Genomic DNA, 18,945 nt, shown 5'->3' with positions numbered 1-18,945 from the left:
CTGGGAATTGAGCCGTGACTTCCTGGTTCATAGGTCGATGCCCAACCACTGAGCCACACTGTCCAGGCTGCACAATGGAATATTATACGCTAGTGAAACAACAATGGAGGGGAAGCAAGACAAACCCATGCAGACAGTGCGGCCTGTGCATGTGAAATTCAGATCAAAGATAAACTCAGGGCCGCACACCTGGGAGACAAATGGTGTCCATCAGCGTCAGGTGGTCACTACGGGGAGGAGAGGGTCTGGGATCAGAGAGAGGTGCCCATCTCTTGGGGCTCTGCTGTGCCCCGTTCCTGGGCCTGGGTGGCAGATGGACCAGCCGTTGTGTAATCCTATGTAATAAAACCCTAGTATGCAAATCGACCGAACGGGGGAAAGACCGGTCGCTATGATACACACTGACCACCAGGGGGCAGACGCTCAACGCCGGAGCTGCCCCTGGGGGTCAGTGTGCGTGAGCCGGGCTGAGCGCAGCGGCAGGTGGGAGCCTCTCCAGCCTCTGGCAGCGCTGAGGACCCCTCGGGGGAGGTCCGACTGCCGTGCAGGGAGCGGGCCTAAGCCCTGGAGGGGCCCCAGACTGCTGGAGGCGCAGGCCGGGCTGAGGGGACCCCCCCTCCCCCAGTGCACAAATGTCGTGCACCAGGCTTCTAGTAACTTATGAAACTGTACGTATTTCCTGTGCTTTTCTGTGCTTCTGTAATACTTCACGACAAACAAGATTTTAAAATAAAAATAATCTAATTGGTGTCCAACTCAAAAAATGCAGAAGACGCAAAGCACGCGTGCACTGAGTGGCTGCGCCGTGGATCTCGAGCTGCTTGCTTGGTCACGTTTTACAAGTGCCCTGGTCTGTAACGCTCCAGCCGTGCTGACCGGCCACTCTGGCCCCCTCGGTCTGGAGGAGGGTGAGGGTGACGGGCTCGCTCCCTCCCCGGCCTGCTCCCCGCGTCTCCTGCCGGCCACGGTCCGTCCCGGACAGTTGAACCCGAGGGCTTTCTTTCTCTTGCTGTTCGTTCGCTTTGCGTAAAAATCACCGCGTTCAACCGTCCAGAACTGGCTCGTTTTTGCTCGAGCGGCTTCGTCCTGTCGTGGGTGTTGAGTATCTTCTCCGTGCGCGGCCGTGTGCTTTGCTCTGTGTCTGACCTCGTTTCTGTTTTTTTAACCCGGCGTTAAACTTTGGGGATAACGGACATGGCGATTCTGGGCGCTGCCGTTATGAGGAGTGAGTTGGAGGACCAGGGCAGGCACGGCCCCGCCCCCGTGGCCCCTCCCCGGAAGGGCCTGCAGGGGGCGCTGCGGGGCTGAGGGGCAGGCCTCCCAGGCATGGCAGCTTCGCGGCCTCAGCTGTGCGCGCCTCACCCTCCTTTCTCGGGGCGTTTGAGAAGACAGACTCCCCGGTGCTGACCTCGAATTAGTGATCCAGTGGCATTTCATATTTGAAATGAACTCTTTAATAAGACATTGAAGCGGATGTGAAAGGGGCGGCTGTGTTTGCGCCCAGAGTGGCTCTTTGATAAACTCTCACTGCCCAGGAGCTGCGGGGACCCTGCTCAGCACAGCGCCGAGCGCCCGCAGCCTGCTCTTGGGCTTGTTGGGAGCGGGGCGCCCGCCGTGGCCGGCGCTGGCGGCTCTCAGCCAGGCGGCGGCTCCTCCCCGCGCTCCTGGCCCTTTCTTTGCTGGGAAATCCAGGCTGCGGTTCCCCTCGAGCTCGTCCCGTCCGGGTTTCCTGTGAGAGGCCGACCCCGTCTGGCTCAGGCTCCGCGCAGGTGTGCCCCGAGGTGGGGGTGGGGGTGGGGGTGGGCTGGGGCAGGGCTATCGGGTTTGTGACCCCCCCCCCCCCCCGTTGGCGGAGGTACCTCTGCAGAGAGAATCCCCCCATTGTCGCCCTGAGGGACTGTCCCGATGGGAAAGGCGGGGATACGTTCTCGATGGAATGAGATGGCTCCACGGCCGCTGCACGAGTGGCCGTGGGTGTGGTAAGTGTCGTCACAACGTAAGAGTCCCCGGTGACGGGCTCTGGTCCGTGCGGCGGCTCCCGCACGTGCTGGCACTTGCCGCTGGAGGCCAGGAGCCGCGAGCCGCCTCCTTGGTCCTTGCCGGTGACCTGGTCCGCCCCTGCTCTCTGCCGGGGGAGGATGTTTCAGACTCAGTCCTCTCCTGCCCCGACCCGGCGTTGGCTCTTTCTCCTCCAGGCGCAGCTCGGCTTCCCTTTGGCAGAAAATGGTGTTTGAGACCACGGTCTGGGGGCCCCGGGCGCTCGGCGGTGATCGTTTCTAGGCCTTCCTGTTGGCCAACCAGGAAACGCACTTTTTAAATAGAAACACATCACGAGTTCACGTTGATGTTTTTATTTCAAATTTAGGCTCACCCTAGCCAGTGTGGCTCAGCGGGTAGAGCGTTGGCCGGTGGACAGAGGGTCGGGTTCGATTCCAGTCAAGAGCATGTGCCTGGGTTGCAGGCTCGCTCATCGGCCCCCAGCGGGTTGGGCTTCCGTCAGAAACGTGACTGATCTGCTCTTGCAAGCACAGTGCGTGTCTGGCCTGCTTCCCTCCGTGTAAAGTGAGGGGCTTGGACTACAAGCCCAAGAGGGGCTGTTGTAGCTGCAGAGACCGCCGGTGGGGGATGGGAATCGGAGGGGGTCTCGCTGGCAACGCAGTGCGTGCCGTAACGGGGAGGGGGTCATGGGGAGAGAGGTGGGGACGGCGAGACTGACAGGCCTCGCGGATGGCTGGATGTCGGACTCGGGGGGCAGCTGGCCTGGGTGGTGTGGATGCCGCTCCTGGGATGGGAGCTTTGGGCGCGGAAGCACCGATGTGACCGGTTCCACACGTGAGGACACACGAGCGCCTGTGCAGTATGACAGACCGTGAGCCTGTCGGGTGCCCGCGCTGGAAGCTTCCGTGTGGGTGAGGCCTGGGAGGGGCGGCTGCCCTGCGGGGTGTGCGGGGGAGGGCGGAGGCGGCTCTCGTCCTGAGACCACAGGTACGCGTGGGAGTATCTGCGAAACAGATCGGAGAAGAGCGTGTTTTTTAAAAATATATTTTTATTGATTTCGGAGAGGAAGGAGGAGAGACATAGAAACATCAATGATGAGAATCATGGATCGGCTGCCTCCTGCACGCCCCCACTGGGGATGGAGCCCGCAACCCGGGCCTGTGCCCCGACCGGGAATGAACCCTGACCTTCTGGTTCATAGGTTGATGCTCAACCACTGAGCCACACCAGCTGGAGCAGAGCCATGTGTTTTTAAATCTCAAGGTTTATTCCAGACGTTGATTTAAATATGGTAACGGCTCCTTCTATGGCCAGGGTTCGTGCCTCTCACTCATATTTCCAGGTAAACTTGCAGCTCCTGGAGCATGAACTTGGTCACCTGCAGCCTGGGCCCAGCACGGCCTCCGCCTGGACCCGCGGTCTTTTCAGTGGCCGAGCCCCGGAGCCCTTCCTGTCCCCACGCCCGGCCCCGCCCTGGGCCAGCACAGGCCCCGCATCGGTGCGTAGTCAGGTTGCGTGAACGCTCAGTCGTGCGGACCGGGGAGAGTGGCCACTGGCCTCGACCGCTGTTGTTTCCTAAGGGTTCGTGCCCACGTTTTGTCCGCGGTGTAAGCAGTGTGCCAGGTGTTCCCAGCCGTGCGCCCGCATCATCGGCCTGTCTGTCTGCCTCCGTGTCTCTCCTAAGCGGGCGCTGGACAGGGGTCGTGACCTGCCTCGTTGTCTGTAAGAATCTAGTCTCCTCTGGTCTGACGGGCCCTCGGCAAAGCGCCCGGCGTTGGGTGAGGCCAGAGTCGGTGCAGGAGATGGAGGCGGAGCCTCAGCGCACCTGCCTACCAGCGCTCCCCCCCTCCCCCGCGCCGCGGGCTGGACGTGGGCTCCTTTTTCACGTCCGTCCGTGGGTCTGGCGCTCTCCTGCTGGCAGGAGCCGAGTCTTTGTTACGGCTGCTTCCCTTTTTCGGGCTTCCCCGGGCTTTCCCGGCCGTGGAATCCCTGTCAGCACGTGTGCTTTTGTTTCCAGTTTCTGATCTCCAAGTGAGACGTGGCTCCGCCGAGATCACGGCAGCAGGCGCTCACCCGTCGTCAGGCCGCGCGGAGGGAGGAGAGGCCCCGGCCCAGGCCTCGCCGCCTCCGAGCACCGGCCTCCTCGGCCCGCCCGCAGCCCGGCCTCCCGCGGCGCCGGGAGACAGCGGCGCGCTGTGCAGGGCTCTCGGACGGGGCTGTCGTCAGCACGGCCGCATGGCCGCCGCCTTCAGTAATCCCTGCCGCCCGGCCGCCGTGAGTAAGGAAGGTAGCCACAGAGGAACAGCTCCGCTCGAAGGACACCGCAGCATCACTTCTGGCACCGGGCGGCCGGGCGGGCCTGGTCCCCGCGGGCCGGACGCAGCCCCAGGGCCGCTGCTTCCCGGTGGCTCCGGTCCTGGCCGCCCCTCGGCTCCCGGTGCCCTGGCTCGGCCGCGCGCAGTCCCGCGCTGCTCCTCGGCGGCGCCTGCGCTCCCCTTGCCCCGTGTGGTTCGCCTTTCTCTCTGGTGTGAACATGAAGCAAACCTCCTCTCCCCGCGCTGAGGCCCAAAGGAGGACGGCACGGTGGGCCTGGGCCGCGGCCCGGGTTCCACCACGGGCAGGGCCGCGTCCTAACCAGCGGCACCGTGTCAGCCTCTGGGCGTCCCCGGTCGGCGGTTAAACCTCCGTCTGAAGGCCCTAAACGTCGCTTCCCCACCACACCACCTCTTCACGCGTGTGCCTGAGCTTACGTGGCTTTCTCCCACCAGCACAGCCGCGACAAATACAGAATCTCATTCACTGTCACTGTCACATCGAACTTCAGGAGTAAGGTAGACTGTAACTATTTTTATATCCACGTATAAGCAAGTGAAACAAAATAGTTATATTTAAATCAAGAAATCTGGCCCTAGTCGATTTTGCTCAATGGTTAGAGCATCGGCCCTGGGACCGGAGGGTCTCAGGTTCGATTTCGGTTAAGGTAACCTACCTGGGTTGCAGGCTTTGATCCCCAACACCCCCGCCCCGTCAGATCACGTGCGGGAGGCCCAGTGCGGGAGTCTCTCCCACGTCCATGATTCTCTCATGTCTCCCCCTCCCTTCCACTCCCTCTCTAAAAATCAATGGAGAAAATATCCTCGGGTGAGGATTAACCCCCAAAAAAGAAAGAAGTCTAGTCCAAGGTGTCCACAACCCCCATTTTGGAGGGAGGGTTCCGAAGATGGACTTTGCCTGTTTGCCGCCACTTCCGGCAGCCCCCCCCGCCGTGACGCACACGTGGGACTCCACGTGGGGCACACGTGGGACTGCTGGCCTGTCTGCAGCGTGGCGGGCATGGCCAGGCTTAGCGATGACTTCACAGGTATTTCAGAAGCCATTAGCACCTAATGTGTGTGTGTAGTTACAGTCAGAACCAAGGACCTCCTCTCCCGGAGTGGTTTTCAGTCCGAGGCCTGGGAGCGCGGCGGGCTTTGGTAACTCCTCCAGCAGGTGCGCAGCTCCAGCCAGGACCGAGGTGTGGCTGCCTGCGGCGGGCGTCCCTTCCCGACCCCACGGCGCACCCGCTCCACGCCTGAGGTCGGAGCTGTCCTCTGGCCCTTCCTCTCCTTACTTCTCTGCATGAACTTAAAACGTCGCTTCCTCGCCGAAACCGGTGTGGCTCAGTGGATAGAGCCGCCGTGTCTCCTGCCGCCGCGGGCCCACGGAGGTCACCCACAGGCAGGCGGTCTGGGCCTGCCCGGCTGCTCAGGGTCCGTGCCGTGTCCGTCTCCAGGAAGCTTTTGTTCAGAGGGAATGGTTCCCTTGGGCAGTTTGCGTGTGTGACGTGGCGGCTCCTTGGCTGGTTTTATTTGAGATTATCCTTTTGAAAATGATTCTGTGACAGAATTAGAACTGCTTTCTTTTTTTTTTTTTTTTAAGATGCATACATTTATTAAAGCTTTGAAGACATTAACAATTTATTAATGTCAGAAGTAGAAACTCTTAACCCTTTGCACTCGCTTGTTTTTTTCTCGATTCCTTTATTCTACTCAGGATTTAATTTTTTTAAATACCCCAGATTTTACAAAGCGCAGCAGTAGAATAAAAAACTGGAGTTTCTTTTCATACAAACTTATTTATTTGGATTTTTTTATATTTCAAATTATTGATACATTCAATACAATTTGACATACGAGCTGCTACCGATGCTAACCGTGTCGAGTCACACTCGACATCCGAGTGCAAAAGGTTAATGTTAATTCTAGAAACCCGAGAAGTCCCAGGAATCCCATTTCAAAGGCGCTGGAGAGAATTCCTTGTGGAGGTGCCAGCATCGCACCTGGACCGGTGGGTGGCGCGTCGCCCTTTGGCCGCGGACCCGTCGCCCTGCCCGTCCGCAGTAGCCGTGCACGTGTGGGGGGCCGAGAGCCTCGCACTTACATTCATCGGGTGTAGCCAGTAGCGCCGGGCGCCCTGCGGTGCAGCGCGGCTTCCTCCAGGGTCTCTGCAGCCACCAGCTGCTGGACGCCCCCTCCCCACCGGGAAGAGCCGTCCGGTGCCCGGGCGCGGCGCCTCCGCGTGTTTGTCGGGAGTGAAAGCGCTGGCCGAACCGTCAGAACCGGCTGCCCCGTTCCCGTCAGCATCACCCATAAGCTAATCTGAATATTCAAGATACGGATACGTTTGACTACATTAAAATGAAGAACCGCTCATTAAAAGAAATAAGTAAATTACAGTCAGGCCATCAGCCGTGGTGAGGACGGATATGTAACTAATAAAGGGTTCGTCGTCAGAACATACGATCGACCCTGCAGGTCAATGTTGTGAAAGACAGAATCGCCCCATTCAAAACGACAGGAAGGCAGCACCCGGCATTTCAGAGCGGGAAGGACACGTGGAAAGATGCTAAACCCGTTTAATTACCAGAATAAGAAAAAAGGCCACCCCGGCCCCTGTTCGCTGGCAGAAATGAAGGTTTCTTTTTTTTTAAAATATATTTTATTGATTTTTTTACAGAGAGGAAGAGAGAGGGATAGAGAGTTAGAAACATCGATGAGAGAGAAACATCGATCAGCTGCCTCTTGCACACCCCCTACTGGGGAAGTGCCTGCAACCAAGGTACATGCCCTTGACCGGAATCGAACCTGGGACCCTTGAGTCCAAAGGCCGACGCTCTATCCACTGAGCCAAACTGGTTTCGGCGAGAAATGAAGGTTTCTGACCATGCGCGTCGGTAGCCCGGCTGGTCGATCGGCCGTGCACGCCTGCAGCTCCCCGCGCTCCGGGCGCCGAGGCCTGGGCCGGGGTTGGCCGCTGCGCGCTGTGAGGGGCGGGATGGAGTCGGGGCTTTGTGGGCCACATCAGGTCTTGTCGCCGGGCGCCCTGTTTCGTTTGTGTGTCTGTTGCTCCCCTTAAACCTAGAGAGGAGTCTTAGCTGCAGGCCTGACAGAAACCGGCCGCCGCTGGGCTGGACCCACAGCTGCTGGCGGGGCCCTGACCCCGATCTTGAGACTGTGTCCTGGGGACACGGTGCGGGCCCAGCACAGATGTGCCGGATGTTCAGACCGTTCATGAGAGCAACGCCGGGGACAGTGCGATGGGAGGCGGGAGTGCGTCATGGAGCATTCCACGCGGTGAACAGGCATGAGTCTGTGCCCACGGGAGACGGGGAGGCGGTGGCAGGCAGGCGCACACGGGGCGGGGGCTGTGGCGGGGCGGGGTGCTCTGCGGTTCACGGTTGGTTCGTGTGTAGTGCACATGGCCCTTCGTATGTGTCAGCTAGTACATTTTTCTGAAAGGCACGCGAGGGTACCAGGAGGGAGGTCTTAGACCCGCCTCCTGTTCGCCCGGGCGTGCTCCTGTCCGCGAGCTCTGCCCGGGTGCTGGCCTGGGATGGGGGGCAGGGACCTGTGTGGTGACCCAGCCCCGCCGCACGGAGCCGCGGTGAGGACGCCCGGCATGGAGCCTTTGCTCTGGGCAGCGGAGGTGCTGACAGCCCCGCGTGCACTCCGCCCTCCCGGGCGTGGCCGGGGGCCCTGTCCGGGACCGTGTGGCCGCGGATGCAGGGTTCATCTCCGGACTCAGTCCCGGTTCACTGGTGGGTGTCTGTCCTCAGGCCAGCGCCCGCCCCCCCGGCGGAGCTGCAGTGCGTTCGGAAGCCAGGAGGGGTGAGGCCTCCAGCTTTGTACGCGTTCGGGGCTGTTTTGTCCGTTCTGGGTTCCTTGTGTTTCTACGTGAGTTTTAGGTTCCGCTTACTAATTTCTGCACAACAGCCGAGGCTTTTCGTAGGGATGAGCGACTCGGTGGATGGGTCTTCCCGGCCAGGAGCGCCGTCCTGGCGTCCGTGAGCCCCGCCCCCCCTCGGTATGTTTATCCCAGGTGCTTCCTTCTCCGGACGCTGCTTTAAATGGGCTGTTTTCCGGGTTCCAGGTGTGGGGTGCTCATGGCCAGCGTGTGCAGATCAGTTGACTTTCACGTACTGATCTCGTACCTGCAGCTTTGCTGTTGGTTCAGCTAGTTTGGGTTTATTCCTTAGTATGTTCTGTATTATGTGCTCTGAAAATAGAAAGTTTTACGTCTTCCTTTCCAGCCTGAATGCCTTTTATTTCTTTGTCTTGCCTAATTGTGAGAAGGGGCATTTGTGGGGGTTTTCCGCTTTTTTGTTTTGTTTTGTTTTGAATCCTCACCTGAGGCAATTTTTTTCCATTGCTTTTCACAGAGAGAGTGGGAGAGAGGGAGGGTCGGAGGGAGAGAGAGAGACACTGATGTGAGAGCAGCTCCCAAATGCACCCCAATCAGGGGCGGAAAGTAACCCTGCAACCCAGGTCCATGCCCTTGACCAGGTATCAAACCCGAGACCCTTTGATGCGCGGGCTGACGCTCTAACCACGGAGCACACCTCCCTCCGCCCGAGGCCAGAGGGGCACTTGTGGAAGGCTGTGAGCCATCGAGAGGGAACAGCCGGTCCTAGTCAGGCTTCCCGGCCCCGGAGCCGCAGGACCAGCGTGTGGGTGCTGAGGTCAGCAGAGGCTCCAACAGCGCATCTCGGCGGCCCGGCCACTGGGGACTGGGCCAGGCCTGCTGCTCCCACGGGCCTGCCTCGGGGAGGAGCTGCGCTGACCCTGCACCCCTCGCAGAGCCGGGGCTGGTGTCAGGGCACCGCAGACCCTCACGTGTCGGCACGTGCAGTTTCCGTTCAGCCTTAGGTTTCAACGTGCGTGCTCGGTCTCTCCAGACCGGTAAGTCTTGGCCTCTGAAGGGGGTGAGGCTCTATGTAACACCACAAAGGAGCCGCCCGCTCTATGTAACACCACAGCTGTGCGACCCCACCGTCCGGCTGCAGACTCTGTCTCCCCACTGGAAGCCGTGCCCAGCAGGAGGCGCCCCCCCTCCCCGGCCCCCAGGCCCTGCCCGTCTCTGCGCCGCCTGTTCTGGACGTCCCGTGTGGACAGCTTCCTTGTGGCCCTTCCTCCCTGGGGACAGTGGGTCGGGGAGGCTGGTGTTGCTTGTTCCTGCTGCCCAAGCCCTCGCAGGCGGAGCCCAGGAGTGGGCAGCACGTGGGGCAGGCGGAGGGGCCGCTGGGAGGGGCCGCGAGAGGCCTAGCGACCGGCGGAGAGGCCTGCCCCACCCTCCTGCAGGCTGTCCTCGCCTGGGACAGGTGCCTCCTGCACTGCTCTGCCTCGGGGAGCGGTGAACGGCCTCCTAACTGCCCTCCGCTGATGTGCGCGGAGCCTGGCGTGTTGAGGGACGTGGCCGTGGTCATTGTCGTTAGCTGGTGAGCGCCTTGTCTCACCAGGAACCGGAGCCGGCCTCCGCGGGAGCAGCCAGCTCGCTGAACACGGCACTGAGCGCAAGCTCGCCAAGCCCGCAGGACACGCTGCCGCGAGGGGATGGCTCCGGCCGAGCGAGGCCCTCGGCGCGAGAAGCTCTGAGATCGGCCGAGGGTGGCGTGGCTCAGCCCTCAGCTCGGTCCGTGTCGTGTGTATGCAGGGCCTGCTGCCCGGCAGGCTCTGTCCTCGGGACCTGGGGCTTGTCAGGCAGCCAGACGGGTCAAACCCGAGTCCCCGAGTTGTCGGGAGACGAGGAACGCTGCGCCTGCGGGCCTGGACGGGGGAGTGCCACGGGAAAGTGGGGGCGGGGCAGCGGGGTCCGGCGAGCGGGGTCGGCCAGGCTGGGCTCCTTGGGAAGGTGGGGGCGCACCCCAGGAAGGGGGGGCACCTGGAGCGTCTGCAGACGCAGGTGCCCGGCCTGGAGAGGGCCCAGGCAGGTGGGCTCCGGGGCACCTGTCCGCTGAGGGCACGTGAGCGGGCGCCGTCCCATCGGCGCCGCAGTGAACGGGTCTGTGGCCGCGACCGGCGTGCTGGCCTTTGAGGTCACTTTCAAACGTCTTCGGCGTCGCAGGCCGACGTGCAGGGGCTCGCACTGCCCAGCAGGGCTGTTTCACAAGAACTGACCCGTGTGGCGGAGCCCGCCCGTGCCCCCGGCGACCGCAGCTCGCTGGCTCGCGCTCCCCCATCCCGAGTGGGACACGTCCATTCCTCCAGCCTCAGAAAGAGGCCGAGGCCGGGAGAGGGGTTGTGCCGGCCCCGCTCGAGCCCCGGCTGAGCACACCTCCAGGTCCAGCAGGGCCCAGCGCGTGGCCCCCAGCGCTGGCTGGAGGAGGGCGGGTGGGGCAGGCCCCCGGGCCTCAGAGCAGGGGAAGGGTAGCAGCAGCAGGGGACGGACGGGCGGAGCAGCAGCCTGGTGCGGCTCCAGAGTCCAGTGAGCGTGGAAGCCACGTCCTCGCAGGCGGCGCGGCCAGGCTGGCACCCGTGGCTCGTGTCTGGGAAGGTGCGTACGTGTCCCGTGATGGCAGCTTGAGGTGGGCCAGCCCCTGCTCACAGGTCACTGCGGTAGGAGAGCCTGCGCGTGGGCACAGGAGACCCGTCCAGCCGCGTGCCCCCTCCGCCATGTCCCGGCGTGGAAGAGCCTGCGAGTCCACAGTGGGCTCTCCCAGGGCGCTGCGGGCACAGAGTGGGGACCCGGTGGCTCTGCGGGCACAGAGTGGGGACCCGGTGGCTCTGCGGGCTCAGAGTAGGGACCCCCGGCAGCTCTGTGGGCAGAGAGGGGACCCGCAGCTGCAGGGTTGGTGAAGTGACAGGGCCGGCAGGAGGCGAGGCCAGGCCTGTGCTGCAGGCTGCCCCCTGGGGCGCACTCTCGGGGGGTGGCACCGCGAGCCCTTCAGCAGGAGCCCGCAGGCAGGCGCACAGGTGCCGGGCTTGCTGCCGGCACCGCAGCCTCGGCCACCGGGCGGCCAGCAGCGGCCTCCGCGTGCGGCTAAAGGGAAGTAGCTCAGCCGGAGCGTCGGGACGGGGCCTCGGGTGGGAGCTGGCGGCCCAGCTAGGGGTTCTCTGGTTTAAAGACCCTCAAGACACAGCCCGTGCCGTCGGGGCTCTGAGCAGTGGCGCAGCGGGCAGGGCGCGCCCTCTCATCCCACCGCGCCCGGCCTCGCTCGGGCCGCCAGGCGCCGTCCGCCGTCTCCTTGCCGGACGTGGCGGCACGTGACTGGTTTGTTGTGTTCCCAGCAGAGCGCTCTCTCGCCATGGAGCCGAGTAAGAAGATGGACCCTTCCGGCCCGCTGCAGACCAACCCGTCGCTTAAGCTGCACCCGGACCGCGGCGCGGGCGCCCCAGTGCTCGTCCCCGAGCAAGGAGGGTACAAGGAGAAGTTCGTGAAGACCGTGGAGGACAAGTACAAGTGCGAGAAGTGCCAGCTGGTGCTGTGCAACCCCAAGCAGACCGAGTGTGGGCACCGCTTCTGCGACAGCTGCATGGCCATCGTGCTGGGGTAGGTGCCGGCACCGCGGGCGCCTCCGTCTCCGGCTGCTCCGTAAAGCAGGCTCTGGGGGACCCGGCCACGTGGGGAGCCGGGGGGGAGCGCACCTGCGTGCAGGGGCTCAGGGACTGAGGCCTGGGCCGCCAGCCCATCCCGCAGACTCTGTCTCCTCCCCGAGGCACCTGTACAGTCTCTCCGCCACCTTCTCAATGGCCCTGGCGTCCCGGTCCGGGGTGTCCCCAGCTGTGTAGTTGAGTTTGCTGGAGGAGCTCACAGCTCCGTGGAGGAGACACCATCAGCCAGTGACGGAGGCCTTGTGGCGCGTGCTCTGTGCGGGAGAGGAGAACAGGCCAGCGGGGAGGCCTGGGCATGCCCCTGCCCAGGGAGGCACCCAGGGCGTGCGTGACAGAGTGGGTGTGAGCACTGACCTGGGAGCCCCGGTCAGCCGAGTCCCTCTGCCACGGCAGAGTCCAGGGTCCCCGTGGAAATGACGTGGGCGAGCGAGTGTCTTCTCCACCGGTGTCTCCTGGGCTCAGGGTGGGCACTCTGCCCGCGGCAGGGCACCGGCCTGGGAAGGTGCCCTCTTCTTCCTGACTCAGCCCGAGCGCAGCAGCGGCTCCCTCCTGGGGCCCGGCCAGGGCCCGGCCGGACCGCCTGTGGGCGGCGTGACTCCTGCGCGCTGTGAAGGCTCCCGGGGGACGAGCGCGTGGAGGGAGTGTGGCTCCTGAGGCCGGGCACTCCCACGGAGGAGCCCACACATGGCTGGTTTTGGTTTCTGAAATAAAATTTCACTTTTAACTGAAAGGGGCTTTCCAGATGGGACTGACCTCCTGTTCTGCTAACTTCCTGATGAAGTTACCCTGCAGTCTGCCCCTTCCCTGCGGTGCCACCGCCTCCAGCCAGCCCGGCCCCCAGCGCGGTGGCCGCGAGGCTGCGACCCTCGAGGGCAGGACCGCGGCCGGAGGCGGACGCCGCTCTGACGCGTTTGTCTCTCCCCTCAGCTCCGCCAACCCGAAGTGCACCGCGTGTCAGGAGAGCATCGCTAAAGACAAGGTAGCGCGGGGTTTTGTCCCTTTTTGTCCTGTGCTGGGCGCTGGGTGGTTTGCGGTGCTCGGTCCCGCTCTGTCGTGGGCGCGGGACACGCAGGGCAGCCCTGCCCGCAGCCAGGAGGCGCCTGCTCACACGGGGGAGCGAGGAGGCGGGAAAGTGGGGAGCCCCGCCCTGTGCTGCCGCACTCGCCAGGCGCACTTGTCGTTTGAAGTGGCCCATTGAAGTACTTAAAACGTCCATCAAACCCTGGTTCCGAGGTTTTGACTAATGGACCTAACCGTTTCTTAAATGCAGGCCACTGCATTGCAGCGCAGTGCTCGCTCCGGGGCTGCTGGCCTCTGTCCGCAGCCAAGGTGCGGGGTCTGCGGGCGCTGCAGGTGCCCCGCTGGGCAGGGCAGGGGGCTGGGGACCGCGCGGCAGTTAGAGATGGAATTAGCCAAGTGTCCATCTACCTTTTCTTCCTTTTTTGTCTTTATTGTTGAGAGTATTGCAGATGTCCCCTCCCCCCCAAGGCCCCCTCGCCCCACCCTTCACCACCCTGTTGTCTGTGTCCACGGGTAATGCATATAAGATCTTTGGTTAGTCCACCCCCCTACCTTCCCTCTGAGATTCGTCAGTCTGTTCCATGTTTCCATGCCTCTGCTTCTATTTTATTCACCAGTTTATTCTGTTCATTAGATTCCTTGTTCGCTTATTTTGATTTTTAGATATAATTGTTGATAGATATGTATGTATTGCCATTTTATTGTTCATATTTTTCATCTTTTCTCCTTCTTCTTCTCCTTCTTCTTCCTCCTCCTTCTCCTCCTCCTCCTCCTCCTCCTCCTCCTCCTCCTCCTCTTCTTAAAGAATACCTTTTAGCATTTCATATAATTCTGGTTTGGTGGTGATGAACTCCTTTAGCTTTTTCTTATCTGTGAAGCTCTTTATCTGACCTTCAATTCTGAATGATAGCTTTGCTGGGTAGAGTAATCTTGGTTGTAGGTTCCTGCTATTCATCACTTAGAATATTTCTTGCCACTCCCATCTGGCCTGCAAAGTTTCTGTTGAGAAATCAGCTGACAGTCGTATGGTTCTCCTTTGTAGGTAACTAACTGCTTTTCTCTTCCTGCTTGTAAGATTCTCTCTTTGTCTTTAACCCTTGACGTTTTGGTTATTTCTTCTTTACTTCTCTAGTTGTAGGACTTCGTTCAGCCAGCTTTCAGGCAGTTCTGAATGATGGTTGTTCCGTATTTTAGTTGTAATTTTGATGTGGTTGTGGGAAGTGTAAGTCTGGTGTTTACCTACACCACCATCTTGATTCTCCCACCTTTTCTTTCTAAGCATTTACCTGCTTCTAAAGACTTCGGTTGGTAACAGGGAAGGGATCGTTTCTAAGAAAAACAAGTCACCTGGTTCTACTCCTTACCGTAACATGATAGCTAACCTTGTTCACACGCCTCTAACCGACGTAGCCGGAAGAAGTCGAAACAACAGACTGAGAGGGCCTCTTCGTGTCTCATTTCATTATTCAGTATTATTCCTTTTTTTTCAATCGTCACCTGAGGATTTTTTTTTTTCCACTGAGGGAGGGAGGGAGAGAGAAACATGGATGTGAGACACATCAATTGGTTGCCTCCTGCACGTGCCCTGATGGGGCTGGGGATGGAACCTGCAACCCAGGTACGTGCCCTTGACCTGGAATTGAACCCGAGATCCTTTAGTCCATGGGCCGATGCTCTAACCACTGAGCAGCCAGCCAGGGCAGTTCCTATTTTTCAATGGCGTTGATAGCTGGAGGGAAAATGCTAGTTTTGTTGAAGAAGCATAAATGAGATGAGTCACGCCGCGGGTCCTCGTGGGGAAGGGCCCTGGGAGACCAAGGTCAGGCGCCGGTGGCGGGCACTGCGGCCCTCGCGCCCTCAGCCGTAAGCACAGTTGCAGCAGCAGTCTGAGCGCTTTAGCTCTGAAGCGCTGTACTTCTCGTGTTCTTATGTCTCCAATCTGTAACGGTCAACTCCAACGACTCCAGAAACTTTGACACAAAAAGGAAGCGTATTTCTTACCGGTTAAAAACACCTGTTTGACTTTCGAATCTTAAATTATGACCTTTTTAAAAAAAGTTCTGTTTATAAAGAATTAGATCTGACTCCAAATTAGTTTATTTTTAACTCTTAACAGCTGTCAGTTCTGCCTCTCTGCTCTGGGGTTGAGAAAGGCACCCTGTCCGGTTCCCCTGTGACCGCGTTAGCCTGTGGGCCGGTAGCCGTGTTGTCAGGAGGAGTGAGCACACGTGTTTTCTAAAGGGAAACAGAATTAAAGGAAGGAGGTTTTCCTTTCGGAAGGGAGACGTGTTCGTTATTGGACCAACTTTGCAATATATATTTAAAAGCATTTTTTAATAGCAGGCTAATGCCTCCTTTTTGCTAAATAATGAGTCGTCAGTGACTTAACCTTTGGAGAAGGAACCAAAATAAATGGCTTACAAACCGTCTGTGAGATGTGTCTTTCGCGGTAGTGTCTGTGGTGAGCCATCCACCAAGACATCAGGTTCCCCCAGGTTCTGCCCTGGAGCCTTGAGCGGAGGTGAGCTCGCGAGGCCACCTTCACGGCGCCGGCTCCGGAGTGTCCAGAGTCCTCCGTGAACCCGGTCCGGGTGTGCCCGCCTGAGACTGTCAGAGGGAACAGCGTCCTCTGTGTTCAGTGTGACTCGGCCCCTTTGGGCTTCTCCAGTAAAGGCAGTAGTTAAGGTCGTGCTATTTAAACGTGTCTCTGCCCGGCCAGCCTGGCTCCGTGGCTGAGCGTCGACTTATGAACCAGGAGGTCACGGTTCGATTCCCGGTCAGGGCACAGGCCCCGGTTGGGGGCTAGATCCCCAGTGTGGGGCGTGCAGGAGGCAGCCGATCCATGATTCTCTCTCATCGCTGATGTTTCTGTCTCTCCTTCCCTCTCCCTTCCTCTCTGAAATCATAAAAATGTTTTAAAAAATAAAATAATTAAGTTGTGTCTTAGTGGGGGCAGCGTCTCCCTTCTGCTTGTAGACATGGGAAGGGAAGGTGGTCCTTCGTGCTCTGCGGCCCCTCAGGGAAGCTTCCATGACGTCACAAAGTGGTTAGCGTTGCCCAAAGCAGCAGCTGGTGGCGATGTGGCGGCTGACCCTCCTCTCCCCGCTGTCCTCCTTGCAGGTGTTCAAGGATAACTGCTGCAAGCGGGAGATCCTGGCCCTCCAGATCCACTGCCGGAACGACGGCCGCGGCTGTGCCGAGCAGCTAGCCCTGGGACAGCTGCTGGTCAGTACCCAGGTCGCACTGGGGCCCGTGGGACAGCGTCCTGGTCAGTGTGCGCACCTAGGCATTCATCTTCTAAGACCCAGCCCCACGCGAGGGCAGACACGCCACGTGGGCATGAAATGTCCCTTTCGTGACACCATTAGCAGAATCCTCCACTGGGTATAAACTCACCACCCTATTTAGAACAGAAAGGAAACTGGATCGAATTTTAATTTTGGAAGATCCGTTAAAACCTCTTCTTTTCACCATGAAATTCCACATAACTTCTTGTGTTTCTTTACTAGTATCATTTTTATCCTGAAAAGATATTTGAATTAGAATAAAACAAAGTCCTTAGCAGATAACCATTTATTTATCCAGGAAGGGAAGTTGACTTAATTCTTCAGAGCAGTATCGTTCGAGGAGCCACTGAATGGGCGTGGGCCTCGCGCCCCCGACCCTGGGTCACGCTCCCGGAGAGCTGGTCTGAGCAGGTGGAGCTGTGTCTGAGGAGCTGCCTGCTGGAGGCTGAACTCGGGCTCTTCCCGTGGATTTGCCGCTGACTAAGACTTGGGGTTGTCTGTCTCCCAGGTGCATTTGAGGAACGACTGCCAGTTTGAAGAACTCCCGTGTGAGCGTGCTGACTGCAAAGAAAGGGTCTTGAGGAAAGACCTGCGCGATCACGTGGAAAAGGCCTGTAAATACCGCGAGGCCACGTGCAGCCACTGCAAAAGCCAAGTCCCGATGATCACGCTGCAGGTGCAGTATTCGCGTTTCACCTACCGCATCTGCCCGCAGAATAGCGTTTCAGTGGCCATTCTAGCAGGAATAAAGAGGAAAGACGGGCGTAAATAGCAGTCTTCACCGGACCTCATTTCAGAGTCCAGCTCCATTCGTTTACTCATGTTCATTTACGTCATCACCGCCCGGGTGGACCGTCACTTGGGTTGCCAAAAAAACAAAGACCAATCATTCAGAAGAGGTCGACTTTCGGGCGCGTCCCAGGGAGTGGCCCCGAATCGTGTCGGGTCGCCTCCTTTCCTGCGCCGCGTAACCATCGTGAGGGCGGCAGGCGCCCTGCGCTGTGGAAGCCCGCCGTCTGTCCTGCGGAGCTGCGGGCTCACGTCGTTCTCCGACCTCGCGTGTTGGGCCCAGTTCAGTATCCTGCGCGTGTTCGAGTCAGCCCCCTTGTCTGTAGATTGAAGAGAGGGGTGTGCGGGTGAGGGCAGACTTTGGAAACAGCCAGTGGTGTGGGCACCCTCAGCGTGGGTCCACTTTTGAACGAACGTTTATTAAGTACCAGCTGTGTGCAGGCGTTGTCCTGGGACCTGAGGGTCCCTGGGGGACACGCGGTGGGTGGTCCGAGGGGGCGTGGAGAGCGGTGAGCTGCATCAGGGAACCGGGGCTTGCGGCTGCCCTCAGACACAGCGGCGAGCAGGACAGCTCCGAGCAGAGGGAGCAGCGAGGGGACCCAGCTGAGCTGGAGCTGGCTTGGAGGTGGACTTCAGGAGCTGTGAGGCCAGCGCACGCCCAGCACTGAACGTAGGCGAGGTGCCGAGGGTCAGGGGGCCGCCGGGAGCTGGGGGTGACGTTCCCTGCACTGTGCATCCAGCAAGGGTGACAAGTGGACGGGGGGGAGGGGGCACCATCTTGGCCTGGACAAGTAGAGAGGGAGAGGGAGGGGTCTGGGGTAGTTTTGAAGGTAGAACCAATGGGATGAGCTGATGGCTCAAGTATAGAGTGCGCTAAGGGTGACGCCCAGCGTTTATAGCTAGAGCGTCCGGATGAGCCGGAGCGGGGCCCGTGGGGGATTACAGGCTTGGGGGGCGAGGGGGAAAGCGGGGTGGTCCAGGCTCCAGAAGGTATGAGCAGCTGGTCCTTGCAGCCATGGGATGGGTGTGACTGGAGAGCCCACGTCAGACGGGGCACATGGTGCTTGCAGGGTCAGGAGAGGGGGACCCGGTGAGGGGCAGGGCAGGAGGGGCGGGCGCTGACTTCGGAGCGAGGCAGGGCGATGACGGGTCATCAGATGAGGGGCCGGAGAGGGCCCGCCGGGGTCAGGGCCGCAGCCGCATCCTGCTGGGTGTTCTGAAGCACTTACTGACCAGAATCCGGGAAAGGTCTTTGTTTTTGGTACAAAATCTTTATAATCTCCACGTTTGCCTGACGTTGTGTAACTTCCTCATGCCTGTGGCTTTCTCCCGTTGTGAAGTCTCCCCTGCGATTCTGCAGACGCTCCCAGGTGTGAGGAAGTGGGAGGAGCTGGGCCCGCCCTTTGGAGAGGAGCGGTGGTCTGGGTCATGGCCGAGCGCCCTCGGTGACCCCTCAGGTGCACACGGCGCCCCGAGTGAGCAGGCTCTTGCCCTGCCCGCGGTGGCGTGTTGCTGTCAGACACACCCTTTGCTGCTGGCAAGAACCAGTTACCGCTGTTCGCAGAATAGCATCCAGTAATTAATTTTCATTTGCCCAAGAATTGTGGAGTGTGTCAGCTAACCATCACGCACTGACTCTGCACTGCGACGGCGTGAGGAGCCCGGCGTTCAGAAACAGCGAGGGAGTCACGCGGCGTCTCAGTGCCTGTTGGACCTGGTCGAGCGGTGGCTCCGGCGCACGCGGTGTGCGCACACGCTGTGGTCTGTCCCCTCCCCTCGCTGCCCGTGGCGGGAACAGGGCTCCCGAGGAGGCCGGCTCGGTAGCCCGCGGGGCCGCGCGGGCCTCGGTACGCAGGTGGCATTCGATTTGATCTGGTTCTTAAATTTGTCAGCGGCAGACGGGTGAGAGGCACAGAAAGATAGTTAGCAAGTTTGGGGCCGGAGTTGTGCCAGGAAAGACTTGGAAATCTCACTGCGCTCTGGTG

The 18,945-nt window shown here is 60.1% G+C and overlaps 1 protein-coding gene across 3 annotated transcripts in view; it reads left to right on the top strand.

The window, feature by feature from the left end:
• The window catches only part of TRAF3 (TNF receptor associated factor 3), an 88,456-nt gene that overhangs the window by 48,191 nt on the left and 21,320 nt on the right, over window positions 1-18,945 (top strand). For 2 of the 3 annotated variants that reach the window (XM_054715720.1, XM_054715719.1), the window contains exons 2-5: window positions 11,544-11,802; window positions 12,792-12,843; window positions 16,005-16,109; window positions 16,680-16,847. In XM_054715720.1, the coding sequence (XP_054571695.1) occupies window positions 11,558-11,802; window positions 12,792-12,843; window positions 16,005-16,109; window positions 16,680-16,847 (570 nt within the window). In that variant the 5' untranslated portion in view covers window positions 11,544-11,557. Of the gene's footprint in view, window positions 1-11,540; window positions 11,803-12,791; window positions 12,844-16,004; window positions 16,110-16,679; window positions 16,848-18,945 lie in introns of all 3 variants that reach the window. The other variant, XM_054715721.1, reaches the window with a different exon arrangement.

The sequence above is a fragment of the Eptesicus fuscus genome, chromosome 5 (genome assembly GCF_027574615.1).
Source record: "Eptesicus fuscus isolate TK198812 chromosome 5, DD_ASM_mEF_20220401, whole genome shotgun sequence".
Lineage (NCBI taxonomy): Eukaryota > Metazoa > Chordata > Mammalia > Chiroptera > Vespertilionidae > Eptesicus > Eptesicus fuscus.
This window is presented reverse-complemented; position numbering and strand designations above follow the sequence as displayed.